Here is a 12,227-nt window from a genome sequence, read left to right as displayed (position 1 = left end):
GCACTTTTCCTTCCCTTCCTTAGGGGTGTTCTCCCACATCAGGCACCTTCCCAGTTTTCCCCATCCAATTCCACAGCATGACTTTGTTCTCATGCATTTATCCTTTATTACTGCGACCTTCTCTAATTTCTACTCCCACGCTCACCTTCCACGTTCTCTGGTCACACGTGTTTGACACTCCTCCTTCTGCTGACTCCACACCCAGTAACTCTCCAAACAGGATTTCTGTGAGGAACACAACACCTCTTCCCAGGAGATCTCACCAGTTCATTCAGGTCTCCTTCCTGCAGTCACACCTCAGATTTTGCTCCCTGTGTTCCGAGCATCACCAGTGCCAGGGCTGCACCCACCCCCATCCGCTGCCATCTCACATTCCAGCTAACCAGAAGTGGTTATTATGAATCTGAAATGGTTCTGTCTCTCCTTGCTCTCTGCATTTAAAGATCAGTAATTCCTCAGCTGTCCTGACATAGCACAGGAGCCTGGACACAAATTCCCTCTCCTCTGCCAGTAACCTGGGATGATCCCAGCCCTGGGGTAACAGCCCACACTATTATCCTCTTTTCCTTGCCCCAGTACAGGAATAGAGGCAGGGGCTGTGCACCACCAGACTGGCCTGGAATCTGCAGTACAGCCCTCTGAGTTCACACACCAACTTGCAAAAAATACCTTTCCCTTGTGAGCAGCCTCATCCTTGGCAGGATGCTCCCGATTCCCACTTCTGAGCATGTTCCTGTGGAAGAACATTCCACCAGACTACGAGATGACTGAGTGCTCAAGCAGCCACACTAAACAGCGATGTGATACAACAGCAAGGAAGTTTCTGGCCTTTATTTGAAGGCTTTTACCAGTTACAGTAAGAATTGTCATTGCAAACCAGGAATTTTTTAAAAAACGAATAATAAAAGTTAAAAAAAAACCCAAACAAACAAACAAACATCCACGAGTCCACCTGCAAGTAAGACATGTTGGTACAGAAAGGAGATGTGCGCTTTTGCTTCTTCCATCCTGTTTGTTTTTCAAATAACTGATAAACTAAGATACTAGGAAAGGTTGGATGCTACTGGAATCATTCCAGCAGGTGAGCATTTAAAATTAACAGCATATACTGTACCAGGGTAACAGAGTAGCTACGTTAAGTCTATGGGTTTGAGTTGGGCTTATTGTAATTTGCTTCCCAGAAAAGGACATTAAAAAACCAGATTATGCCACAATATCTATAACAGAGCCATAAGTTGACTCTATGAGTTTGTCCCCATTCTATTTATAACTCATCTTGGTAGCAAAGAAGTGATGTAAGCAACTGGAAATCTGAGCAGTGTGTGACTGACCAGACTGCCACTGCAATTCAGTTTTATAATGCACGTCCAATATGTCCACACATCCATCAGCCTCCCAAGGCACACCAGCAGGAATTCTGACTCTGCATTCTCCTAGCAGAAAAGGCTGTTTACTTGCTTTGTCCAAAATCAACACATTTGATGACCTGGGTGCTTCCCAATTCCACGCACACAATCCTGTTAGAAAGAGATTTGAAGCAACCAGGTCCCAGTGCACAACTTCTGGCCTCTCAAAAGTCATCTTCACCTTCAGCCACATCCTGCTGCCATCTTTTGCTTTGAGTTGCTGGAATAATGGAGTATTTAGAGTCGAAAAAAAATATGCTTCCGACTTCAAAGCAAGGAAGTAATGGTAAAGAAGATTTTATGTGCATCAAACCCCAGTTCTATGTCTGTGCTTGTGCAGTCCAGCCCCAGCTGTGCCACACCAGCAGGCAGTGCCAGCAGTGCCTGTTCTCCAGAGTAAGGCACCCACAGAGCCCTCAGGGGCAGGGAGGGTGCTCCCCAGGACAGGAGCAGCCCTGCAGGGATCACTTCCCATTCCAAGGTCAGATAAACCCCATGAGCACTTCTCTGCAGATGCTGGTCTGTGCACACAGCTGTGACAGGAGAATTGAAGCTCATCTATGAAACGCACTTCAAATCAAACAAATCAACTCAGTTTACAGTCAGTCTGCTCACAGAGCCTGTTGATAGAAACAATTAACATCTCATTTGTTTATAACTAATAAACCAGTGTTTTAGCAGTTTTAAAACACGTTAAACACACGTATGTGGCAGCATTCCTGTTACACAGCCCCATTCCAAACCATGAGGAGGAGGAAGTCAACACCACACTCACATCCCATCCACTTGTGGGAGGGAAAAATAAAGAGGGGGGGGGAGAAAAAAAAAAAAGAACTCAAGTAACCATTTCCCCCCAGCACACTCCAAAGAAAGTTCCAAGATTATTGTTACTGAGGTTAGCAATGCCTGGGGCTGGAGAATGGAAGCTGAAATTCCAGGTCCTGCAAGCTTCACCACAAAACTACCACGAGCTTCAGCTCTGCCTAATGGTATCTGAAAGCACGAGAGACTCCAGCAGACATGACACTCTTGAAATACAGAACTTTATTTAGAAACTGCTTAAAATAGAAAAACCCTGTCAAGAAAAATCCAAGTCAAATATGGTTTCTCAGTAAAATGGAGTTTTAGGGCAACAAAAGTCTAAAAGGCCACAAGAGAAATAGCACCACTGCAATTTTAAACAATGGCTAGATACTTGCATTTTTGGCATTCACTGAATTTGGGTTTTTCTCTGAACTTCACAAAGATTCATGCACTACACAATTACCATAAAATGCTCTCCTACACACATTTTAGGACAAGCTACCACCAGAAACAAATGAATACAAGCACAACAGGACTGATCAATCTCAGTAGTGAAGGGGGGTCAGAAGTCTTGCAGGATCTTGCCAAACACAACAGTAATGAGGGGCATGATAGCAAAAAAGGACAGTTAAGGAAAGTACTTTAAATATTAATATTTAAGTTAGTCTCAGTACTGTATTTTCTGCAATAACATTAGCTCTCTGTTAGCCAGCATCTTTTAGTTTTTACCCCAGAAGACTACTGAACTGGCAAGTATTATTAATATGCCCTGGTTTGAAGGGAAAAAGAAAGAAAACAGAAAAATATCATCCTCATATGCTCAATTCACTTTCATTCAAAGCCAGTTGCACAGTGCAAGTCCTGTTACAACTGTTGGGTGTGATCAGCATTCCTTGGGATGGGAAAGGGAAAAATGAGAGACCAGAAAGGACTCCAAAAGAAATGAAAATAAACAGAACAAATAGAAACAAGAGCCAGGAAGAAAAATTATTTCTGAAGGACATTTTAGGCAGTGAGACTGGATGCCCTTTGCTTTTGTTTTTCTTACAGAAAACACAGTACGTTTTGGCAAAGCCACAATGCCACAGAGAAAGGCTTCAGCACTCTTCAAGGTAATTTATGTGTCTCAGCTGTTCATACTCCCTCTAATCTTGTGACAGGCAACGTTAAGGCCCATTTCATCGAGAACTAATCACTTAGTAAGCAGCTTTACATAGGAATGGAGTTTTGTTTTAATAGCCCCTTTTGAGCACTTGCTGACACAGTGAGATTGCCACGCAAGGCCTCTCGGACAGCAGTGAATGGAGTTAAACAAACGTCTACCCCAATATGAAGCACATAAAATCTCCCATCACATTACTTCAATTTGGCATATGGAAGCATATTTTAAATACTCTTAAGGCATTTATTATAATTTCTGTGCTGCAATTTCACATTAACTCAATCTTTTCTGTGAGTCAGAGTCTTTAATTTCTCTACTACACGCCACCTTAGATACAAAAAGAGTCTTCCCACAAACCAGTGTTTTACCAGCAAACCATTCTGCAACGAGTTCCAAATATTCAGCCTCTTGCTCCCTAAATATACCACCTCGATGTGAATACTGCTCTGCTACAGCGTGAGAAAGAGCTCCTAACTCAAACCCACTGTAAAAGTGAAACTTCCGCAAAGTGCACTTTAAGAAGAGGTACTTTTTGCTTATGAAAAGAAACCAGTGAGTCCTCTAAGAATAAAGTGGAGTATTTTACAGTTAAGCACATGATCTGGGGCAAAGAATTCTGATGTTGCTGCTCTGCTGGTACAGTATGTGGTCTGTTAATACTCTTCTTGTTCCTCCTGCGGTGCTCCTTCGTCAGGTATCACAAAGCCTTCCTGAAGGGGAAGAAAACAAGTGCTTTAATGAAAATCTGATGTCAAACCAGTTCCTAGCTACTCTGTGTGCCTTTTTCCCCCCCCTTTTACTTCAGATAGGTACCCTTAAGTCACTATTTACAGTGTCAAGATGCATTACCAGAAGTATTTTCCTCACCTTTGATCTATTTGTTACACACTTCTCATGAAAGGCCAACCTTGTTTGCTGCCTGACTATAATTATGCTATCTGCTCCTTTATTACAGGAAAAAGCTAGGCCATAAACCTCATGGGGAAAAAAAAAAAATAGAACTAGAAGGAGCCCTGGAAAGCAAACCAGCTTCCAATTATAAGGGCAGGGAGGAACTGTGCAACCCAATTTATAACAGATTACTTACATCTGTGGCATAAAGAATTTCCACAATCCTCTGCAACACTGGATCATTCTCCCCTTCATTCTCCTGGCAGATCAATTCAATGTTCCTCAATTTGCCAAAGTAGAAGTCTCTCTCCTTCTCCAGATCTTCAACAGTAAGTTTCAATACATTGATCTGCCAAGGGGCATCAATAATAATTTATCCACCAGAGACAGAATTCAGTAGGATCCATGCAAAAGGCGGGTCCCCAAAGTTCTCAGAAGGGTGTTGATGTGCAAAGCACTTCAGCAGTAACCAAGATATGAGGGGAGGGGGACTGTGAGAGGAGGAAAAGGGCTATTTCTCGAATTGTAATATTATAATATTGCCACAACAAACATCCAGTTCAACACATGCAACAACACTTGGAAATTCTAAAGGCTGATTCCATGAGATAGGTAAAGCACTGCCTGCCTGCAGTTCTCCTTGCTCACACATTCTTTCACGACAACCCTCCCGCTGACAGCAGTTTCAGTTGTGTTACACTCAGGGTTTCAGTGAAGGAGCAGCTGCTCATAGCTCCGTTGGAATGCTGGGAGAGCTGCAACACAGCTGTGGAAATACTTACCAACCATGCTATGTGTGACATGGCACACACTGGGGTTAAATGTCTGGGCACTCCTGTGCAGGAGGGGCTTCACTCCCATCAGGAGAGCAAGACATTTTAACAAAGGCTTCCAACTACGTGAGTTTAAATGAGCTGACTAGATTCAGACAGTTTTCTTCCATTTGCCCAACCCAGACACTTCACACTGTTGGAGGAATAAACCTGCACACAACTCTGCCAAGCAGAGGTCACTCCCAGGGCTGTGCTGTACCCACCTGCTCGATCAGTCCGGCCGATTCATCGTCTCCTCCACCCTTTTTGACCATCCCAGACCCAGCTTTGGGAGCTGCTGGGGTCCTCTGTGCAACAATGGGCCTCTGCGGGGCTGCAAGATTAATTCACCAATTAACTCTAATTAATTCTCCCTCCTATAAAGGTACTATCTCCCCTCCAAACATGCTTAGGCATGCAAGAGTTTGAAGATATGTTCCTTCCTTGACTCCATGTGACATGGGCTTTTTTTTTTTGGCATGGCTTGGCACCAATCCTTGCCATTTTCTCTTTTAGAGAAGTCTGTTCTTTCTGTAGCCTCGACACCTGGGTACTACAGCAGCCTCAGTGTTTGAGCCTAACACCTCTGAAACAAGATGCAAAATACTCTAAGCCCATACACTAATTTTAAATAGCAACCCAGTCTTCATTTCCCCAGAGTTTCTGATGATCTAGATAATCCTTTAACTAGTTTCTCTACCTGCACTGCCAGTTCCAAGAGATTTTCTGGGTTTGTTCATGACTGGAGCAACAAGATTTGGTGCTATTGTGTCTTGGCCTTGTCGAGCAGCAACAGGATCATACTCCTTCCCATCATAGTTTGCATCAAAAAATTTTTTGAACCACTGAACAAATTCAAAGTTGTCCTGAAATTTTCCTTTCACTAGTTTGTCCACAGGAATTATCTGAAGCAGGGAAAAAGGAAAAAAAAAAAAAAAGTCAGACTCATATTAAGGGTAAAGAACCCCTGTATTTTTATATAAAGTTTTAAAATTAATGCACTCAGAAGACATACAAATCTAATTCCTGTCCAGTCTAGAGAAAATCCTCCTTGACCACAACTATGTCAAATAGTAGGATTTTTGCTAATAATTGGAATGAAAAACAAATCAGGCTCACTGTGAGAGTCCAAATAATTTTAAATAATTCTGCAGCAAGGTTTCTGCTACACCAAGCTCACACACAAATCTTCCTGTCCACGTGAAGCTGGTTCAGGCAGTGCTGGGTCTGATGAATATGAACTGCTGACCAAATCCACAGCCTGCCAACACACAGAACTGCTACAAGAGCAAAACATCACCTTTATAGCAGATTCCAGCTTCTCTGGATGGGGTGTGTAACTGAAGATTATTAAAAAGATGCAGCAAATGGAGAAGTCTTGTCTGTAGGTCACAAGCTGAGGTTCACGACCTGGCAAGGACCAGGAGCCACGACTGTTACATGACCACAGATTCATGGAATCACAGAATGGTTTGGTTTGGAAGGGACCTTAAAGCTCCTCTCATTCCAGCTCCCTGCCATGGGCAGCCCAGGTTGCTCAGAGCTCCATCCAACCTGACCTTAAACACTTCCAGGGATGAGGCAGCCACAGCTTCTCTGGGACACCTGTCCCAGTGCCTCAGTATTCTCACAGGGAAGAGTTTTTTCATAATGACCACTTTCCAAATGACCATTTGGCATTTGGAAGCCACACTGGTTGTCCAGGTGTGGACAGACTGCACAAGTCACTGTCCCCAAGCAGAGACTGACTCTGTGTTGGAGCTGCTGCCAGCACACAACGAGCTGTCTTCTTAAAGAAAGAAAAAGCTTTAACACAGGATGTTCTACATCCTACCAAACACACTGTCTGTCACTGTCACCTGGATAAATCCCCCTTCCTTAAGCAGAACTGTCATTCAATCTGAACAAGCTTTTTCACAGATCTCATTTTCACTCACTAAAAATCACAGGTTTTAATACCTGAAGGTATTTAAAAGCTGTGTAGATGTGGCCCTTGGGGACATGGTTTAGTGGTGGCCTTGGCAGTGCAGGGGGCACAGTTAGAACCAATGGTCTTAGAGGGCTTTTCCAACCTTAACAATTATATAGTTCTATATACTGGTAAAGAAGAACTTGAAATCCTTAGGACTATCACAGCAGTGGGTTATGGGAGCACACCTCATATAAACATAGTCCAAAAAAGGAAGTTCAGGTAAACCTTATCCAATAGAAATTTCAATATTAGTCAACATAAGTTGCACAGAATTAAAATGGAAACATTCACCTCAGCATTAAGAACTAGAAACCTAACCTTGGCTGCAGTAAAGCAGATCATGTCCTAAATGAATTGAGGACCCCAATGCAAACCAAAACCAAAAGTTTTGAGATTTACAAACCAAAAGCAAATTCTGTTCCCAGATTGTCAACTCTAAATCTGAAAGTACATCCCATCTACACCAACATTAAGAGCACAGAGAAATCAGTTACACCCAGCTTACTTTGTCAACGCCCATTCGTTTAAAACCTGCTTGTAGAACCTTGAAGTTCTGAATGTACTCATGTTCCAATTTTGCTTGAAACTTCACTTTCTTGAGTGCTACAGAACCTGGGAAGAGCATGTCCATGAACTGACAGTATGCAGCACCTGCCAAAAGGAAAAGAACACAAATCCTGGGATGAATTAAGTCAGCTCAGCTCACTCACCTTCACAAATTACATTCCAGTTAGATCAGCAAACTGACCTGACTCCTCAGCTACACAAGCCCTTAAAGGCAACAAAGGCAAGAAAACAGGAACCTTCAGTCTCCTTTTTTGTGCAGCACGGCTGTAGATAAGCTTATGGGAGCTGCAGAACCAAACTTTTGGGCTCAGTACTTGAACTCTTATGAAAAAGAGCAATCCTGCTTCCACAGTTCAAAGGTAAAAAGAAAAATCCAATGAGTAATTTGACTTGCCTTTCTTCGTGGATATCAGTACAGATCTGAGATGTTACATGTGTCCAACAGGCATGTAATCTCCTCTTAACAACACTAATAGCACTAAATCAGAAAAAGCATTATTCTAAAAATCGCATTTCACCATTATCCAAATTTACTTCCTAGAAATAGAAGCTATACACAATTCAAGGTGCCCTCCAAGATAAAAGGCCAATTAAGTTGGATTATATTTAAAACAGGCCTTAATCAAAGAACTGAAATAAGATAGTGTTTCTACTAATTTTAAATCCTTCATGTCCTCTAATTCAGCTCTTGTTGTAATAAGAGCAAGAGAAGGATTCAGTTCAGCCACAAAGAGCAGACAATCACCTCCAAAAATCAGGTTTTGTAGAATATACACACACAGTAAAAAAAATTTTAAACTAGATCATCACTCTGAAGTGATGATACACAAGCATGTGCCACTGAAAACACCAGCACAACATGTGGAGCATTATTCCCCCACCAGCATGAATTAATTAAGGAGTAATGGGAACCCTAACCTAAACCATCAAACAGCTACACAACAAGCTTTTGGGAGCTATCTGAAAACCAAGAAGTAATATATAACAGCATTGCCCCAAACTACTCTATTCATCTCAACCACATTCTATAATAGTTCACTTTCCATCAAGATATTTTGCAGGGCTCCCACTTTCACCTGCTACCGAAGACTGACATCATCCACTGATGCAAATTAAAAAAAAAAAAAAAAACCACACCAAAAAAAAACAACTCTTGCTGTTTGCTCTCCACTGTCTCTCAGTTCACTTGCTGCAGAACTCCAATCCCAACTCAAACACAGAGCACTTGCCAGAAACCAGGGGTTTGCTCACTACTGGCAGTCTGAGAGATAAGCACGATCAAAAGAGGGATCACAGCGTAAGTCAAAGGTCATCTTTTGTGCATTTATGCAACCTCAAACTGTTGCTGTTACTACTGCCCTTGCCAAAGGCAGCAAAGCAAGCTTGGGAACTCCTGCTTCCACAGGACTATGACAGCAAAAGCCACTTCATACCTGCCGAGGCACAAAGCATTTCTGCAGACACAGGAAAGGGACGTTACTCAGCGTGTACATCAACAGCTCTCAGTCTTTCCCTCAAAACAGGTGAGCTGAAATTCTGCAGAGCCAGCACTAATTACCCTCACTTCAACACAGGGCTCTCCCAGCATTGAACACTCACACCAATGCAGAACCTCTCTGCTGTGCAAATCAACCCTGCACACAGCAGGCCTTTAACCTGCCCATCCGAAAGCAGACAGTGCTTATCACTTCCCTTCCTTCTGTGGGTGTAGATCTTTAGTTCCCTCACCCTCACAGTTTTTTATCCATCATCAAACTAGACAAAAGACACCACAAATACCTGTTCAGATGTCTATCTTGAGTCCCCTGCTACTCTGTGATCTTTGGGATTGTTTTTTCCAGGCTGTACTGACAGTCCCAAACTTATTTTAAATTTGTTCCTCCTTTTATTCCACATCTCTCATCCCATGAGCAACACCTTAAGTCAAAGACACTGTATGAGCTACACTTCCACTTTTCACTGAGTGCCTGTTGCAGTCACCCAAATTATCTCGTACTCAGGCTGCATTTTTAGCCTTGGGTTTTTTTCAGCTCTACAGACTATTATCTTTTATTCATTCCTACAAGCCTCCTCCTTCCACATTCCCCTCCCTATTACAACATTTGACTCCATTTCTGTACCACAACAACTTCCCTTTTTCTGCCTATAACTCTACATGAGATTCAGCTGTGCTGAAGTCAGCTCAGGCCCAGCTAAGCTGGGTTGACACAGACTGACATGCCCTGGGACCAGAAGGAGTTGTAAAAGTCCTGCAGGTGACCCTACAAGTCACCAGTTTGCCTTCCTCACACTCCAGTGCTCTTCTATAATTCACAATTGTCTTTGCTAGTTACACGTGTTAAGACTTACTCTACCCATTGAGACTCAATGCTTAATTCCTCATGGGAAAGCACCCTCTTCCTCAGTCTTTTTTTCACATTATTGTCCATTCCTTATGGCACCTATGCCGTAGTGAGTCAGGAGAACGTGCCTTTTCATTACACTGCCATTATTAACAACCACTTCAATAACACTCCAACCATAACTGGCTCATAACGCTGACCACGAATCTGTTCACACCAGGAACTAAGCCAGGAGCAGGGCTACAGCAGGGTAGCACAGAGGGCTCACACTGCACAGCTGCACCTCTGCAGAACCAGGGTGCACATCCCATTCAGGACTCTATTTGGGACACCGACTCCTCACCTGAACACAGCTGTTCGATCTTGGTCAGCGTCAGCTGCAGAGACTCATTGATCCACGCCAGCATGTCATGTCGGCTCAAGTTATCGCTGGTCACTGAAGTAGAATACACATTCACTGCCATTTTCTGAAAGACACAGCCAGAGGTGTGAGTGCCGCAGACGCCGGTCCCCCCACGCTCAGGGGCTGCGTGGAGGTGGAGCCGCTTCCTTTCGAGCCTTCCCGACACGCCAGCGAGAGCATCGCGACGGAGCTGCCCGCTGCCAACAGCTGGGCGGACCCTCCCTCCCCACGGCCGCCCGGGGCTCGGCTCCGCGATTTCCCAGGAAAAATTCGCACCGAGGCGCTCACGTGGGAACCGCAGAAAAGGAATCACGGCCGCGGCAAGTCACTCATCCCCTCTCTTCCCCCGCGCCCCCGGGAACGGCCGGAACACTTCCTGCCCGGCTCACGGTATCTCCCGCGGGATCAGCCCCGAGCGGCCGCTCCCCGCCCAGCCCCGCCGGCACAAAGCGGAGCCGCCGCCGCAGCTGCCGCCGGGCAGGGCCGCCCGCGCCGCGAGGCGGGGCACGGCCCGCTCATACCCCCCCCCACACACATACCCCCCGAGCCATCCTCACCGCCCCCCCGCCGGGCCCTCCGCTCCGCTCCGCCACCGCACCCCCGCCCGCGGAGGGGCGCGGCCCGGCCCTGCAGGCCTCGCGCCGGTCCCCTCACAGCGGCAGCGCCCCGCCGGGGCGCCCCCCCCCGTGCCCCCCGGAGCGCGGGGTCGTCCCCCCTCCCGCGCGGCGGCCCCGGGCCCGGCCCCGGTACCTGCGCCGCGCTCGCCCCGTCGGCCCCGCGTTCAAACCGGCCCCGCCCGCCCTGACCGGGACCGCGTCACGCGCTCGCTGCGCGCCTGCGTCACGCGCGCGTCACGGCCCCGCGCGGGCAGCGCCGCGCGCCGGGACGGGCCGGCGAGAAGGGGAGGGAGGGCGGGGCCTGTTGCTAAGGGGCGGGGCCAACAGCAGCGTTGCTACGTGTGTAGGCCACGCCCATCCGCCCTGCCCCGCCCCGCGGGCTCGTCTGCCATTGGCGGAGCCGGTGGCCCCGCCCACACCGAGGGGTCCCGCGTGCCCGAGGGGTCGCGCGGGGATCGGGAACGAGGGAGCGGCGGGGGAATGTCGGGACCGACCCCCGAGGACAGCCGGGACCGACCACCATGTACCGACCCCCGAGTGCAGCCGGGACCGACCACCCTGCACCAACCATCCCTCACCGAGCACTAGTTACCGACCCCTCGGTACAGCCAGCCCTGACGCCCCGGTACCGATCACCGGGTACCGACCCCCCAGCACCGACCCCTGGGGACAGCCAGGACCAACCACCACGTACCGATCACCGGGTACCACCCCCCCCAGTACTGACCACCTGGCACCGACCACCGGGTACGAACCACCCGGTACAGCCAGGCTCAGACCCCAGCACAGCCCAGCCCGGACTGATGGGCTCTTGTATTTCAATCTGAAATTAAGGGCATTTTTTCTGAACTAGTACAATTGTGCAGTCCTGCTGCCACCGGTGCAGTCCGTCTAGTGGATGGATGGCTTGAACTTGTAAGATACACATTTATTTTCAGTTATGTGGTAAAAGCTGAGATGTCAAGGAGAGGTAAATTATTATGCCTTGCTGATTTCATGATTGAGTCCTTACTGGTTCCCCAGATCCTTGGATAATGAGACAGATTTCAATTTGTTTGTTTTTTTCTAAAAAATAACCTTAGTCTTAAAAGCAATTGACTGACCATAACTATGTGTTGGTCAGAGCTGATGGGGCTTTGAACAACCTGGCATAGTGGAAGGTGTCCCTGCCCATTAGGTTATATCCCTATTTGGGATAGACTACATCTTCACTGAGTGGCTGCAGTTGATTCCTAGCCCAGCCAGGGATCA

The 12,227-nt window shown here is 46.5% G+C and overlaps 1 protein-coding gene across 2 annotated transcripts; it reads right to left on the bottom strand.

Annotated features, from left to right (window-relative positions):
* Positions 1-808: 808 nt before the first annotated feature.
* On the bottom strand, positions 809-11,228 carry MAPRE1 (microtubule associated protein RP/EB family member 1). 2 transcript variants are annotated; one of them, XM_032704849.1, is made up of 7 exons: positions 11,110-11,228; positions 10,300-10,423; positions 7,553-7,698; positions 5,776-5,980; positions 5,300-5,409; positions 4,460-4,612; positions 809-4,082 (listed from the first exon to the last, which is right to left on the bottom strand). In XM_032704849.1, the coding sequence occupies exons 2-7, from the start codon at positions 10,418-10,420 to the stop codon at positions 4,026-4,028; spliced, it is 792 nt and encodes a 263-aa protein (XP_032560740.1). In that variant the 5' UTR covers positions 10,421-10,423; positions 11,110-11,228; the 3' UTR covers positions 809-4,025. The 2 variants fall into 2 exon arrangements, with proteins under 2 accessions (XP_032560740.1, XP_032560742.1); XM_032704851.1 differs by lacking the exon at positions 11,110-11,228 and adding an exon at positions 10,636-10,657.
* Between the last annotated feature and the right edge of the window lie 999 nt (positions 11,229-12,227).

This window comes from Chiroxiphia lanceolata, chromosome 17, assembly GCF_009829145.1.
Source record: "Chiroxiphia lanceolata isolate bChiLan1 chromosome 17, bChiLan1.pri, whole genome shotgun sequence".
Taxonomy (NCBI): domain Eukaryota; kingdom Metazoa; phylum Chordata; class Aves; order Passeriformes; family Pipridae; genus Chiroxiphia; species Chiroxiphia lanceolata.
Note: the sequence above shows the minus strand (reverse complement) of the source record. Positions and strands in the feature narration are given on the sequence as shown.